Below are 15,891 nucleotides of genomic sequence, written 5' to 3'. Positions count from 1 at the left end.
TATAACGTCTAAGTATGTCCCAGTCTTTTTTTATATTTCTCCTAAGCTGACCCTTTGACCCTAAGCTGCTGAACAAATGAAATTAAATAATCAAAATATTTTTTTAAACGTAAGTATATAATCTATGAATAATCGTAAAATCATATAGTAAAAATCTAATAAAGTTAATAGTATGCAACATGTGGATGTAATAAAACAAAATCGTATTAGTCAAGGTGATATATTTTTTAAATAAATTAAAGTTCTGTTATACATATTAATAAAGAAGAAATCTTTGTTAAATAAATATTATATAGATATATACGTCATATCCTATGAATGAAAACATATATTTTTAGGGTTCCGTACCCAAAGGATAAAACGGGACCCTATTACAAAGAAATCGCTATCTCTCTATATATCCGTCCGTCGGTGACCAGATCATGATGCACGATAGTTAGACAGTTAAAATTTTCAGTGAGAACGTAGATATTTTTCTTTCAGCTTCGTGAGCATGCGAATTACGTTATCGCGTGATATTATCTTATTTTATATTTTATTTTTGTATTTCATGTAGTAATATCCCCCTACTCACATTTTCTATGTCTTAACAAAAAGTGAACTAGTGTCCTTTCTCAATGTTAACTCTACTTCTTGGACAAATTTCATCGAGGTCGGATCAGCGATTTATGCGTGAAATTGTAACAGACAAATAGACAAACAAAGTCACTTTCGAATACATAATATTAGTATGGTTATGTAAACATAATTTATGTACTATAGACCAAATCCATGAATTAGCAAGAGATCCTTTTCGCATTGCTAAAAATAATAACTCGACATTTCTTTAAAAAAGAACTCGGCAAGTTAAACAGGTATAAAAAAATCTGCCATACCACAAAGTACACGTGTCTCCTTAACATATTTCCTTAATAAATAAAATGTAACTTGGCTTTTACTCAAGATCTTCTCAATCTTCAACTATACATCCCATATAAATATCTCCTGCAACATTCCCAAAGACTGCAAATGCGAATCATTGGTTGCTGTCAAATCAACTGTTACATATTTAGCAGCTTGCAGGATTTTCATACACGAGGAATTTTCTGGAGGCAGCTTCTGATATAGCTGAATGTATAGAGACTTGGCGCAGTCGAAGTTAAACACTAAAGGGTCCAAAATGTCTGTGAGATCCGATTGTTTGAGAAGGCAACACATGTGGGCTAAAGTCACGCATAGCTGGAAAAAAAGAATAATATCATATTAACTACATTATATTTTTTCATTTAATTTTTAGTTATATGTGATGAATAAAAATTGAGATATAAATGTTTTATTACTTTACAATACCTAAAATGTCAATCACCAAAATACATGTCTTAAACCATTTACAGAAAATATTTTTTTTTCTAATCGAATCGTATTCTTTCTTTCGAAGATTTGTAAGCACTTCACCAGAAAAATAAATTAACTAGTATTGTAATATACCTACGTCTGGAAATTTTCGTATGTTTCTTTCGTTTCGATCGCAGACAGAACTTATGATGTAATATTTCATGCTATACAAACATAGTTACCATTCTTATCAAAGTTATTAATTAATGATATAAATATATATTTACATTGTAGTACGTTCGTTCTAAAATAAACACGTTTTATTCATAATTGAATAAGATAACCGTGTTGATAATAAGGTAAACAATGTTTAATGAAGTTTACACACTTTATCAAATACGTTTTAAAGATTTTGAATATCGCAGTATGGAAATAAGCAGACGCATCCTCTTGCGTATCTTTGCGTTTAAATGCAAAAAAAATTTTTAAGTTCTTAACTCAAATTACATCACCATAACGAAAAATATAGGTTTGTAGAACGGGAAATGTCAATTTAATATCAATTGTCTTGTCTACATTAACTACAGTATTTTCTCTAAGTATACCAATGCGAATATATCCAGTTATTTTTCAGTAGCCTCATTCATAAACCATTATGAGTTTTCTACTAGTACCCGTATTGAAACATATACATTCACACAATTAATATGGAACATTACTTTTTTCAGACATTTAATTTAAAAATTATGTACTTTTAAACGTCGTGGCGTGCTACTTTTCTGTATAACTGACCTGTTCAATCAAATTATCCTTATGTCTATATTCCGAGTAGTCGTCCACGTTGGCAGCACACTGCATAGCCTCCATAACGCCTCGCCACACGAGCGCATAGTGCGGACCGTAGTGCGTGCGTACACTGGGCGCACGCAACGCAACCGATGCGTTTATACGCACTTTGAGATTCTTGCACTCTTGCGCCAAGTTGCAGAGGCTTGGGAATACTTGGTACTGAAAGAGTGGAAAGATTACTTTTCTGTTCATTTTTAGTATGATTTTTTTATGAAAGTAATGGCGAAAAGAAATATATTTGTTGGGGAGACCTAATGATAGGTAACCTAGTTAGGTGGACATAGAACAAAGAGTTTAAGAAACATTTTTGTTGGGTGGACTGATTTTCATTTTAGGAACTACCTATGACCTATGTAATGTTCTGATATTCTTGTGTAATTTAGTTTTATCTTAAATATCATATAACATACCATACTTACCATATCGCATAATAAATAACAATTTTCTTATTATTGTTTGATAAATTTTGCCATAACATTATATTGTGGACAAAGTCTACTATGGCGTCTATAAAAATAAGATAAGAAATCTCCGTGGTATCACTAACGAGGTCGTCTGTACTCTGTGTTTTTATCTAAGTATGCCAATATAAATAACAGTCTGAAGCTGTTTAGACCAGACAAGGAAAAGTCCCTTAAATATGTTCATGTTGAAATATATTTCAATATGAGTCATTTAGAATCGGGGAAGTCATAAGCACTGTTTATAATTTCTACTGTTAAAAATGCTTACATATTATAACTTTCTTATAGCCAATTCGCTTTATGCTTTCAATTGGGGAAGACGAGGGGGACTGTCCGCTTGTATTAAACGCAACATACTGCCAAAGTTACGTGTTGTTGTCGTTAAAAATAAAAATAAACATACCTGCCACCCGCTAAAGCTCGTAAATAGTGTATCGTTCTTCATAGCGTTCCCAATAGCGTAACACGCGTTCCACCGCACCTTCATATTTGTCACTTTTACTGCGCATTCTAAAAGCTTTCCTATAGCTAGCTCGCATAATGCCTTCAATTGGGGATGACGGGCGAGATTGTCCTCTCGTATCAAACGCAACATATTGCCGAGGGCACGTGTTGCGCTCATTTTTACCTGTTTATAAAAAAAATTGAATTAATGAACATGGTCTTGACTGCTAATTTTAATAGATTATGTATAGATTGCATTTTGAGCATTAATGACGTGTATTTGCTTTTATAGTAACTATTTGATATGATTTTCCAAATCTATAATTGAGGTGCATACACCATATTATTAAAAACTAGATACTTTATATTGATTGTAAACACATTGTTTATTTACACTAATATATTTATTATTCGTATATACCTTATCATTATCTGCAGCGCAGTTGACGCTAACCTCAAGTAAACGTAACAACAGGTCATCGTCTAATCTCTCTACATCCGGTTCCTCCCTGAAATCACATTGAAATATTTCATTATCAAATAATTTACACACGTGAATTAATTTAAGGCGCCCGACACGAAATATCATATAAGTGCAAAATGTGATGTCAATAATGTAACTATCACGCTTTTACTGTGTGTTATTGTTTATTTTCAATTTACATTATTTATACAAAAACACAAGCACGAGAAAATTTCGATTGTTTTAGTTGTACAGATCATAAAATTTAAAATATTCGAGTAACAAATTATACAACCAAAAAAGGCTAAAATATCGTAAGCGTGCTATTGATAAATTAAGAAAGAAATATTTGTACTTTTAAAAAATAACATATGTCTTTCCTCAATCGTCTTTATAATTCAACCCTCCAATGTTATCATATTGCAACAAGAAATTTATTTGTATACTCTAATGATATTCAATCAGCATAGCACGCGTGAGTAAGTAAAAGATATATTATGACTTTATTGTCGGAGCATTGCTAATATCAATATTATTATCGAGTTTTATTTATGAGAGGCATTAACAAAATTTATACCATGTTAACACCATACCATAAAAATGGAATTTATACCATACCATAGTAAATATTAAAGAAATCCATAGCAAAATGATACTTATGTTTTTATTTTGTTTCACAACATATATTGCTTCTTTACCAATCTCCCCATGGTTGCTTGGCAGAGATCACTGCATAGTGATAAGGCCACCCTTTGTGCTTTTATTTAATGTATTATTACCCTATATGTATTTGTTTTCTTGCGCAATAAAGTGTTAAATAAATAAAATATTAAATTAATAAATAAAATATAACTTACGCGTTCAAAACAAGGGCGTCACTGAGATTCGCGAGGGCCCACGCAGCTTTTGTTTTAACAACCAATGTTGTTTCTGACAATGCTCTCAGGATATTTTCACCGCAATCACTGACGAAGCAAATATCCTAGTGAAAAGAATAAATAACTTAACAAAGGTCTAACGCATATACTTAGTAATATTATTTTAGAAATTTGTATCATTGTAATATGCAATTTTTTTGGGGAATCAGATAAATAAATAAAGAATACACTTTCTCCTTTTTTATACTCTTTTTAGAAAAGATTCCCGTCGTTAGGACTAGGTTTTGAAATTTAAAAAAAATGATCATTTTACTTTCTGAACTATTAAACCAATATCACTAAACATTATTCTACGTTCTTCTGCGAAGGTAAATGGAAAAGCACAACAACTCCATCGTCCATATTAAAGCATCCTTATTAAAACTGAAATAAACTTAAATACCTTACCTCTCTCAGCGTTCTATACATGACGGTCATAGCGAGCGCTCGTACTGCGGCTGCACGCACGCTCGCCTCTTCGTCGCTACACGAACCCATTAGCAATGTGCAACATAACATTTGCGTTCGGTCCTGGTTATGAAAATTATTTATTTTAGTTACTTAAAAGTAAATGTATTTCCAAGAAATAAATATATACACGAGTAAATTATATTTTTAAGATATTTTGTTTTGTATTTCAATATTAGGAAAATTATTACTGACATTTCTTTCAACACTACATTCAAGTCTTAAATACACTGAAATTCAGTAAGGTAATGATAGCGATATTATTAGGGTGTGTACTATAAACAATATAAGCTAATGCGAGTTTTCAACCTCACAATGTAAAACATACCTATTATCTATTCAATCCAGTTTAAAACTTTTGTATGTGGAAATAGGAACAACTGTTAAAAAAGTGATTTCACTTACTGGTAATTCCTTAAAGGATTTCTCTCCTATATTAGCTATACAGTCGCAAACCACCGCTTTAGCTGGCGTACTCTCATGACATTGCAGTACTGTAGATAAAGGAGTTATTAACTTCTCCCACATATAAACACAATGATTTAATGGTGGTGCTTCATCTATTTGCTCTGAAACAAATAAGTTCCATGAAACTTACTTCCATTTCTAAAACACAAGCTTTACATTTAATATAATCAGTTTAGAGTCCCATATTTACCTTTTTTCACAGTACAATAAACATCCATCCAAAAATTTATAAGTGAGACTGTAAAATATTGTTATTTAATTAACATGGAATATTTACTCACCTAATTTTTGTATAGCATCACCAATAATACTTATCAATCTTGCAGTTTGTAACACGACGTCTTGGTGTTCATGAACCAACATTTCATATAAAATATCAGATAGTAACTTTATATGCGGTTTTAGTATTTCAGCTAAATGATGAAACGCAATTGCCGATAATACTTGAAGTGACTCTAAAATCACTGGTATTGCTGATGGCTTACAATTCTGAAAATATATAAGTATTGAATTTTTATTCCAGACAATACCAAAAACAAGTAACATTTATAAATGGCTGTTAAATAATTTATTTACAAGTGTATACTTACTATTCTCTCATCACCTTTAAACATCCAACCTAAATTCTTGAAACAAATATCTAAGATCCATGTATTAAAGTATGACGCATTTTTGTTATCTTTTTCAACTATCATTTCTACTGGTTCTATTGCAGTGAACATTTCATCATCAGAATAGCCCTCTTCAAAATCATCACAATCGTCCATGTTTATTTTATTTTCTTTATTTGATGAATTTGGAGTACTCTGACAATATGAAGCATCCTTTCGTATTGCTAAGAGTAATTCGTTAACTTTAGGATCAATGGATAAAACACATCCCATAGTTATCAAAGCACCAACTTGTAGTGTAACATCTGAAATTTTTTATAAACTTTTTCACTTGAAAATTGAAAAAAAGAAAATAGAAACAATTTAAAAAGGTTGCTGATCTAATATCATTCAATTTTAGAACTTTATTCACTTTTTTTGCATCAAAACATGAAATAATTCTAAGCAAATTTCTTACATACCTCTATGTAACAAAAACCTTCTGGTAGATTTGACCAAATCACTAACCAAACCTTCTTGCATCTTATGGTATGGTGTTGCTTGAACTAAAGCAGCACAACACTTTAAAGTGACTATGATTACAGCATGACTTCTCTCACTATTTAGTATATCTACTAGGATCTTATGCATACAGTTTATAATGTATCCTAGGGATACTGAGAATGGTATAAAAGATGTATTTGACTTTTTGCTGTAAAAATAAATAAACAATTTATTTTGATATAACAAAGGAAAATTATAACAGTTATGTACATAGAATATCAATAAACACTATTTTCTGGCTAAGAAAATTGTTAAGTAATAAGTAATGAAAAGATAAAAAATGTATAAAATACCTGACTTCAGCTTGTGCCAAATACATTTTAGAGCCCGATAATAAAGCTAAAATAACACTTAAGGCACTTGCTCTACTACTAGCTATAGGATCAGTAACTGCACAATATGCCAGACTTTTCTTGGAATTTTCTTCAGCTAGCCAATTGTTAACATCAGGAGAATCGGGCAAGAAAGCCCACCAATAGCCAAATAGTTCTCTCTTATCTTTTATCTAAAAAGGGAATAAAAAGATGTAAGGCATACCATAGTCATTATAAAGCACCATACAATTTTTCAAAGAAAATGCCAAGCTTCTTTTCTAGTCTATTTTAACTGGATTAAACATCTGTATATAATTCTTTAGTAAATAAACTTTGGTACCATTTAAAAAGGCTTTGTGACATGGAGAAACAATATTAACTGTAATGTGTATTATATTTAAATATAGGAAATAAAAAAACTTACCTTGAACAGAACTAAGAACAAATTAGCAGCACTCTGCCGTACCCTTGATTTCAAAGCCACAAGTTTTGCCTCTCTACTGTTTTCTACATCAGAAATATCTGAATCACTGGTTAAGGCCCAACAGGTCTTAGCTTTCACTGGTTCTAAGTAATTTTTACTAGCTGGTTTGTAAGCAGAGTTGTTTTCAAAATTTTCCACATCTTTCATAAGGCTGCGATCAGACACTGGTATTTCTTTTTTCAAGCTTTCTATTGCATTGTTCCTTTGTTTTCTTACTTTTTGTTTCTGAAATAAAATATTCATTAATTAACAATTTTTAGTTTCATTAATTTAAAAAAAATATTAACTCTACAATAGATTTGTATGGTGTTGCAATATATAGACAGAGAGAGGCGTTCTCTGGCTGCGCGCGCGAACATGATCGGAAGAAAGTTTAATAAGTGCGAAAGAAATGCAAAAATATTACTATTCAAAGCTTATTGCACCGCTCTATATACTCCACAACTGTGGACAAGGTATAAAAAAGAAAATTATCGAATTTTTAGGGTACAATACAATGATTCGTTCCGAATTTTATTCAAACTACCGCGTTGGTGTAGCGCGTCTAGCATGTTCGCGGAAGCCCGCGTGCCGGTTCTCGATGCATTGATCAGGCATCGCGTTGCTAGATTTAGGAATATTCTTTTTACTTCTAGTAACTCGATTATAAATGCTTTAACAAATTTTGGTAGCAGCATCTTGGCATTTTATGCCCGGCTTCTGCGTTAATATTTAAATAACTTCTAAATTGATACTTTTTTGTGTTATTTCAATAACTGTGTAATGTAATGTAACTCTTGTATTTTTATTTTTGCCTAACGGATCTTAGTCGTCCATTAATGTACATAATAATTCAATAAAGGATATTTTATTTATTTATTTATTATTTTTATATCACAAGTAATGTTGGTTAGAATGTATTAAACAGTAGATATCATTGCTATTGAACATGTCTATGACCAGTTTGTTTCTACAAATTTTTAATAGTAATTTAAAATGAAACTCAGCAATACAAAATCTCTAACATAATAATTCATACCTTGCCACCTCTTGTAGTGGGTTTAACAGGAGCTATAGCTATACTTTGCTGGGCAGGTAGTATTTTTTCCGGTTTACTATTTTGTATAATCAAGCCATACAATATGAAATACTGGCATATACCCATCAACTCTGGTAGAGGTATTTCTGTTGTATGATAGTTAAAGTAAACATGAGCCAATACTCTTAAGGCTGTTATAACAATCTAAAAGAAAAAAGTATCAATAAATATGAAAATATAAAAGCTTGAGCTTATAAGTTTAATTTTACAATATTATTAATCAAAACATAATCCGGTCATATTTTATTTTCACAAAATGTGGTAACTTTCTTACCTTACAATATAAAAATTCATCTTGATTTTTCATAGAACCTTTCAAGAGGTATTTAACCACAATAGATGAAATATGTTCCTTTATATCCTGTGTTAATTCTGTATCATCACTTAATTTATCCTCAATTGTTGACAGAAGACATAATATACATTTCAATACAATAAGTGTTATTTGGGAAGAATTTTGACCACTTTGGTTGATATTCTTATCTGCTTCTATTAATTTTGTAAGAAGACCATTCTTACCAATCAACTCATTAATGAACTGAAAGGAGACAAAAATAATTTATAAATAATGAAAATGAAGAAGTAAATTAACACTGTATAAAAGATTGCTATTGTATATTATCATACCAAAGAGCATGAGGTTAATTTTGCTTGTATTTGATCAATAAATTTTTTTTTTTGGTCATATTTTACAACTACATATTAATACTTTAGTCAAGTTTCAGATTAGATATTTAAAGAATAAAGTGTCTACCTTATTTCCAGCTTGTACATTAACTTGCAAAATACATTGCAAATTATGTAAGATATCAGGCAAAACAACATCTGAACATGTTTTGATACATTCAATATGCCATGCTATTACCTTCCCCAGGTGGTCATTTGATATGGGTATGTTTTGCTTGGTTATCACACTGTTGAATAAATGTGATGTTTTTGCAGAAATAAACTCATCGACAGGTTTTATATACAAGCACAGGACGTTTAATAACGAAGTTATATCCTGAAAAAAGGTTTATTAATTATTCTGAATATAAATTATTGTGATTTATATAACAATCAAATCTTACATTTCTTTTCAGAAACAGCTCCGCCTTATAAGGCAATGCATTTAACTCATCTATGAGAGAATTTATCTTTCCTGAATTTTTCTCTTTACCGTATAAAATACTACAAAGTTCTTCAGAGAGTAAAGAAAAATTCTTTGAATTCATCATATTGTTTTGATTCATGATAATTATTCATTAAAATCATTGGATATTAAAAATGGGTCGGTCAGTTCACATATTACATTGTGCGGTGCTTACAGCGCAGAATAATGAATTTGTAAAAAAAATTATAGGTAAATTAATTTATTATATAAATATGAAATTAAAAACGTGAAATGTGTAATTATTTTATTTTTTGACACACTTAATTACTTATTTGACAGATGGGTATTTTTAATCTTTCAATGTCAGATGACAGATGTCAAAAATAAAGTTTTTTTTATCTAATTTTAGCGGCTTGAGCATTAAACTTTTTGCCAATAACATGTTATAAACTGTGGTAAACAGTACAGACGCTTGCATTACCAATAAAATATTATTTAAATTCGAAGGTGGATTTGATAGTTTCCACGTAACGAAGAGTAACAAACTACACAGAAACCAAACTCCATGGTAGAAACAATGGTTCTAGAAACGATATTGTAATCACAGATTGTAATGTTTGTTGCCGTCATAGTAAAATTTTATTAAAAATATACCTTAATCGTTCGCATACTATGTGAAAAACAAACCTTGACTTCAGTAACATTATTGATCTCTAGCTTATCTCTAGCTACAATTAAAAATAAAAATAAACACAAAAAAAAATTCTGACGTATGATTTCTGTCCATTAAAGTCTTCTCAAAAAATGTCGTTTGTGAAATTTAATCACAAAAAAAGAGAAGTATCTCATCACCCATGGGAACGTGTGATAAAGAGCCATAATTTTAAGAATCTCAAATATGCTCATAATTCAGTACAGAATCCTGAATACCCCAAAACAGAAAAGAAAACGCAAATTGTAGATAGAGTAAAGTTTACCATCATAGGAGATCAAGTTACAAAAGAATTTAATTATTGCGTCAACATTGCAAATGGGCTATATAAATACCGTTCGAAATTATTTGAAGCTCCATCTATAAGAGGTATTTGAATAATTTAAATATTTCAAAGCGTTTATTTTGACGTGCATGTACTAAGCAGGTCATAGACTTCTTCACCAGTGTGAAGGTCCGTCTGGACCTGGGTATCGTTTTCTGGTTTCTGGTATCTGGCAGGCTATTAGGCTAAGGGTGCACTCACACACATCAGTCACCGTCAAGTCACCGATGACTGATCGGTGACGGTTTGTGTACGTATCCACAAACACCAGTCACCGTCACGTTGTCCGTCAGTCACGTCGCCGGTTTGACTGAATCATTGAACACATACATCAGGTTAGTGAGTGATTAGACGTGTGTCACGCTAGAGAACATGTAGCAATTGACGGTAGCACGACGCTGACTGAACTGAGACGTGACGGCACCGGGTGAGTGGGGATAAAAGTATGATACATGTATGGAAAGATTATTTGACGTGCCTGACCGGGGACGTCACTGATAGATTTCGTGCCGGCGACTGTCGTGTGGGAACAGAGTCATACTAGAACTATTGATACATATTTTTTTTAATCCTGTCCGGTGACGTGCCGTGACGGTGACTGATGTGTGTGAGTGCACCCTTAAAGTACTTAGAAATATTATAGGCAATAGGCATTAGTTCAGTGAATAATGATGCGATGGAACATTTTTGAATGCATACAATTCATTCACTACTTAGGTAGGTACATTTATAACGCCTACTCAGATTTCAGTTACAATAATAAACTCGTAATTTTTCAGGCGTAACAACAGTAGAATGGCCACAAGTTTTGAATGATTTGAAAAAGCAGTTTGGCGGTATTGCTTTCTGCTTGACTAGCAGCGTAGCTATTATACTGAACGATAAATTTCTTGGCGGAGAAAAAGAATTTAAAGACATAATAAATGCTAAATATTATTATCACATAATATTGGATTATTACAAAGAAGGCGTAGATCAATTCGTAAATTACGTTCGTAGCTCTGGGGTGTGTCGTTAATATTTTGCATCGTACCTACCTATATTTAATTATAAAATTTGATACCAGTTAAATAAACTAAAAAATTTTCTTGGTATTTTTCAGAGACCTTGTGCTTATATGCACATTTCAATAGATTCATATCCGATCGGTACATTAGTATTTATGGTTAGTTTTCATACTATTTACTCAAATATTTAAATCCAGACTAGTCTGCCCACAAATATTAAGTTGGATTTGTAATGGGTTGTAGCTGAGGCTGTTATGAGTTGAACCTTGTTTATTGATTATTATTTTTCAGCTTTATGCGGATATTGTACCAAACACGTGTGTAAATTTTCTACGACTATGTCAAACCACTAAAGGCGGTTATTCCGGGACACCCGTTCACCGCATCGTTAAAGATTGCTGGATACAATGTGGTGGATTTGGTTTGAAAAGTATCGATTTAGATTGTGAAAACTTTATTGTTCCTCATGATAGACGTGGCGTTTTATGCATGGCAAACGATGGGAGGTAGTTTGATTATTGTTTAGTACCTAGAACGCAGTACGCGCAAAATGTAGGTATATTCTATTATACGTAATAATTTACAAGTCATATCAGAATTAATGTATATTTTTAGGCACGTTGATTGTTCCACCCAGTTCTTTGTGTTACTTCAACCAGCACCCTGGATGGCGCAGAAATATGTCGCTTTCGGTCAACTTATAGATGGAGAATCTGTTTTACAAAAAATAGAATCTATCCCTACTTGGTATGAGTCTCCTTCGGTAGAAATTCTCATATATAAAGCTGGAATACTAAATCTTGAATGTCAGGACATAATAATTAACAAAGGAACTAATGCATATATTGATGGGCATATAGAAGAACTTGTTTCTTTGGGAAACCTCTTTATTGAGGTTAGTTTTGTCATGCTTTAATTATATTGAAGTATTATCGGTAATAATACATTAGTAGAGTGGTAAAATTTTTTTTAATACATCCTAGGAAATTATGGCAAAAACATTTTTGGAAATACAGCTGCGAGAGTTAGCACTGGAGGAACAAGTTCGAGGAGAAGGAGAAGGATCTGTTGAAGAAGAAAAAAAGAACATTAGAGCTACACAAAGGTATAACTGGCACTGCCATCCACGCATTGGAATATATTTGATATCGCAAAGATAGCTTTACAAATAGATTATTTTCAGATTTATTCGCAAAAAAGAAGAAATCGAGAAACAAATTCAAAAAAGTCAAACAGATCACCCGCGACCATCAACGGCCGTGAGTGATACGGTGGACGAAAATAATGATTTTGATGTAGAGGTATACGACTATGAGCCGGAGGAACATCAGACAACTCCCTATAAACACATGTCGCTGAGTACATTGAGCGTAAAACACCAGCCAGAGAGATTGTATTACATACCTCTGACGGATGTTCCTTACCCGGGAGAAAAAGATTCAACTTATAATTTAAAGAAGTATGTCTTCGATAATAACACTTTTTGTTTGTTTGGAAAAATTTTGATACGATGTGAATAGAAAATATTTATTGTCGTCCATTCCAAAATTTTTAAATCACAGGTTGAAATCAGAACCATTTTTTACCTACCCCTGAGCCATCACTTCTCGCAATAGTTAGTAGAAATACCTGTTGTTTTATCTTAATAAATTCAAAAAAAATTACAGATTCTTAAGAGGCGACTATTGTCTTGAATCCGATTTACAAAATGAATTACCCAAAAAAGTAATTGCTCCACAAGATTCCTACATTTCAGACGTTTACAAATTTGATGACGACTCGGACGAAGCTTCGTGTAAGTGAAATAAATTAATAATGAAGTTGCGTTAATTAGTATTGATTGCTATTTAATTTTATTTTTACAGTAAAATCGCTTGAATCAGAAGAAGAGAGGGAAATACGAAGATATTTAAAGTAAGTTTAGTTTAACTAGTAAGAAATAATATTATAAAACAATTTTATTTTAGGCTGACATAAAGTAGTACAAATATCTTAGCAACCTAATCATTTGAAAAACCCATTAATTTCGTAGGCTTAATGTGGATCGTGTCAGCTTCGCCGGCGGAGTGATTAAGGGCATCGCTAGAGGAGTTGGTCAGGTCAATATATTCGACGGTACAAGAAAGTAAGTTTACGAAATATATGTACTTATTATACCGTTAAAGTTTGATAAAATGAAATGTTCGGGAAACATAAACTTTTTTTATTTATTTTTTTTACTAATTATAGGTCCGAACTAATAACTGATGAAGAGCTGAGACGGTTTAGGTGATGTATAAGAAAATTTGACTTTACAGTATGAATTATATCCACGTTTCCTATAAGTGGTAAGAATTTTGTATTTTTTTCGAAATGGTTACAGAATACAATCTATAGACCGAAGATCGAAAGATTACGGGGATAAGTAAGTTAATATGTATCTTTAATAACTTGTAACGTGATTAAATTATATTCAAATTATGATGTGTTCTTTTTCGCATAGAAAAGTTTCCATAAGCATCCCATGGGGTGTAAGGGAACCAAGCAAGATAAAACGACGTCAAACTGGCTTTGTACGTATGGAGGACTTGGAAAAGATCCATATAATACAAAGAATTAGTTCACAAGACTCAAATGATTCAGATAACGGATCTTATACAAATGGCCGGTATTTTTTTTATTTTTGTATCTTTTTTATTTATTCATGTTTTTTCAAATATTAAATTCTTTTTTGCCGTGATTTTAAATTTTAATTTATTTAACGCTTAACGAACGCATTGTCGAATACAATTAATAAAACCCGAAACCATTTAAATCAAATTTAAGTAGTAGGTACCCACTACTCAAGACGTAACTAAATGCCCATGTGCCATTATTAAAAACATAAATCGTAAAACAGATATTGATCGAAATGCAATATAGGTATCCCCAAAAACGCGACATACCTATTTAACCAGTTACGCCGCGCGCCGTAATAAATTTTTAGGACTTGTCTGCGGCACTAAAAATACGCCAACTAGTCTAGTAGTATTTTTACAATAATCCTTCTAGCAAGGTAAGGATTGCACAATCGGCGGTGGCGGCACAGACGGGATCCCGCCCAGCCCGTCGCCCAACAGGTTTTGTAAAACCAGCGCAACTTGAATATTCTGACTCCGATATGGAAGTCAGACGACAGTCAGTACTGACTCGATTATATGAGAACCTGTCGAATGATGAAGATATTGGAGGACCTACTCTAAAAGAATACAGGTTAATTTATTGTTTACGAATCCACCACAAAAGATTTATATTTGCAATATTTTTAATGAAAATATTTCTATATAGATGCCGTTTTAAAATTTAATTAATCTTTGTTAAATTTATCGCTTTCAGACCCTTTGGGGAGACGGAACATAAAAATCTTCTATTGACTTATTCACCGAATTCTCGCATCAAAAGCGATGAAAATACACGGGAGAAATATTTAAGACATTCCTTAACAGTAGAAGAAGTTTCATATGACAAAGTTATGAACTTACAACACAGTAAGAAAGTGGCTCGAAAGATATCTTCTGATTACGTAAAAACTATTGACCAAATGGAGCAAAAGGCCGATAATTCGATTAGAAGCGTAGAGTACGCAAAGAATAGGCCTTCGATGTCTGTCTCGGCGTATCAGGCGAAGAATTTGAAATATGAACTTGAAAAGAAGAATGCACAAGAAACAAACGAAGGAAAAGGTAAAGGTACAATGCTATATAAAACTAGAGATTATAAATATTTCCGGAAGATTTACATTATCACATTTCTTACGAATTGGTTTGTTATTGAAAGAATCAATATGCTTATGGTAAACAAAAATATTTTTAAAGCTTGAATTCATTTTGAATTCGATGACCAAATATGCGTATAATAAAGAACTCCCTACAAACCCATCCCAATTTATTAAAATACTAAAGCCCTAATTAATTTTCTGTTGACATGGTACTTATAAATTTGCATATAAGACATAAGTTTCTATAATTTTTTTCTACAATAAAGATTCAGTTTGTACCATTATGAAAACGTGACTTTGATATTATATATTATTAATTAATTTACTTCTAAACGCAAGGATTACGATTGCCTGGTGACACTCCACTGTATTCCATGTCTGATGCAAGTAAATAATACGGCCTGATGGAAGAACTTCTATAAAATACCCATGAAATAATTTTCATAACAATGTTTTCTATTAAATTTAAAGCTACATATATAAAATTTTATTAACTATTATATATATGTATAAATTTTGATTTCGTATTCTATAAATTTTAAACTTCACAAAACTTGTGCGTTTTTTATTTAAAGCACCAAGTTCCTTTCCAGGTACAGGA

General features: G+C 31.8%; 2 protein-coding genes across 2 annotated transcripts; one reads left to right on the top strand and one right to left on the bottom strand.

Moving 5' to 3' along the window:
* Positions 1-204: 204 nt before the first annotated feature.
* On the bottom strand, positions 205-9,830 carry LOC149903445 (HEAT repeat-containing protein 6). The gene is made up of 16 exons (XM_090108358.1): positions 9,488-9,830; positions 9,172-9,420; positions 8,692-8,955; positions 8,358-8,561; positions 7,280-7,564; positions 6,835-7,046; positions 6,460-6,689; positions 5,978-6,303; positions 5,669-5,876; positions 5,325-5,488; positions 4,860-4,982; positions 4,392-4,516; positions 3,493-3,580; positions 3,031-3,255; positions 2,107-2,322; positions 205-1,218 (listed from the first exon to the last, which is right to left on the bottom strand). Exons 1-16 carry the CDS (start codon positions 9,647-9,649, stop codon positions 961-963), a joined length of 3,339 nt encoding a protein of 1,112 aa, XP_089964484.1. The 5' UTR covers positions 9,650-9,830; the 3' UTR covers positions 205-960.
* Positions 9,831-10,292: 462 nt separating this feature from the next.
* Positions 10,293-15,835, top strand: LOC149903444 (uncharacterized). Its single transcript, XM_090108359.1, has 16 exons — positions 10,293-10,591; positions 11,327-11,553; positions 11,650-11,712; positions 11,846-12,060; positions 12,170-12,449; positions 12,538-12,659; positions 12,738-13,013; positions 13,222-13,349; positions 13,420-13,468; positions 13,587-13,679; positions 13,784-13,822; positions 13,917-13,958; positions 14,037-14,201; positions 14,585-14,785; positions 14,909-15,255; positions 15,630-15,835. The coding sequence occupies exons 1-16, from the start codon at positions 10,315-10,317 to the stop codon at positions 15,683-15,685; spliced, it is 2,580 nt and encodes an 859-aa protein (XP_089964485.1). The 5' UTR covers positions 10,293-10,314; the 3' UTR covers positions 15,686-15,835.
* Positions 15,836-15,891: the final 56 nt, after the last annotated feature.

Source organism: Colias eurytheme, chromosome 13 (assembly GCF_061535395.1).
Source record: "Colias eurytheme isolate Ceu_HAF_F1 chromosome 13, ilColEury1 Martin Lab GWU primary, whole genome shotgun sequence".
In the NCBI taxonomy this organism is placed as follows: domain Eukaryota; kingdom Metazoa; phylum Arthropoda; class Insecta; order Lepidoptera; family Pieridae; genus Colias; species Colias eurytheme.
This window is presented reverse-complemented; position numbering and strand designations above follow the sequence as displayed.

Coding starts and splice junctions, on each gene's coding strand:
- LOC149903445 (XM_090108358.1), bottom strand. CDS start 9,649: ATGAATCAAAACAATATGATGAATTCAAAGAATTTTTCTTTACTCTCT. Junction 7,565..8,357: donor CCACTACAAGAGGTGGCAAG/GTATGAATTATT, acceptor ATTTTATTTCAG/AAACAAAAAGTAAGAAAACA. Junction 6,304..6,459: donor AAGGTTTTTGTTACATAGAG/GTATGTAAGAAA, acceptor AAAAAATTTCAG/ATGTTACACTACAAGTTGGT.
- LOC149903444 (XM_090108359.1), top strand. CDS start 10,315: ATGTCGTTTGTGAAATTTAATCACAAAAAAAGAGAAGTATCTCATCAC. Junction 10,592..11,326: donor TGAAGCTCCATCTATAAGAG/GTATTTGAATAA, acceptor GTAATTTTTCAG/GCGTAACAACAGTAGAATGG. Junction 13,680..13,783: donor ATATTCGACGGTACAAGAAA/GTAAGTTTACGA, acceptor TACTAATTATAG/GTCCGAACTAATAACTGATG.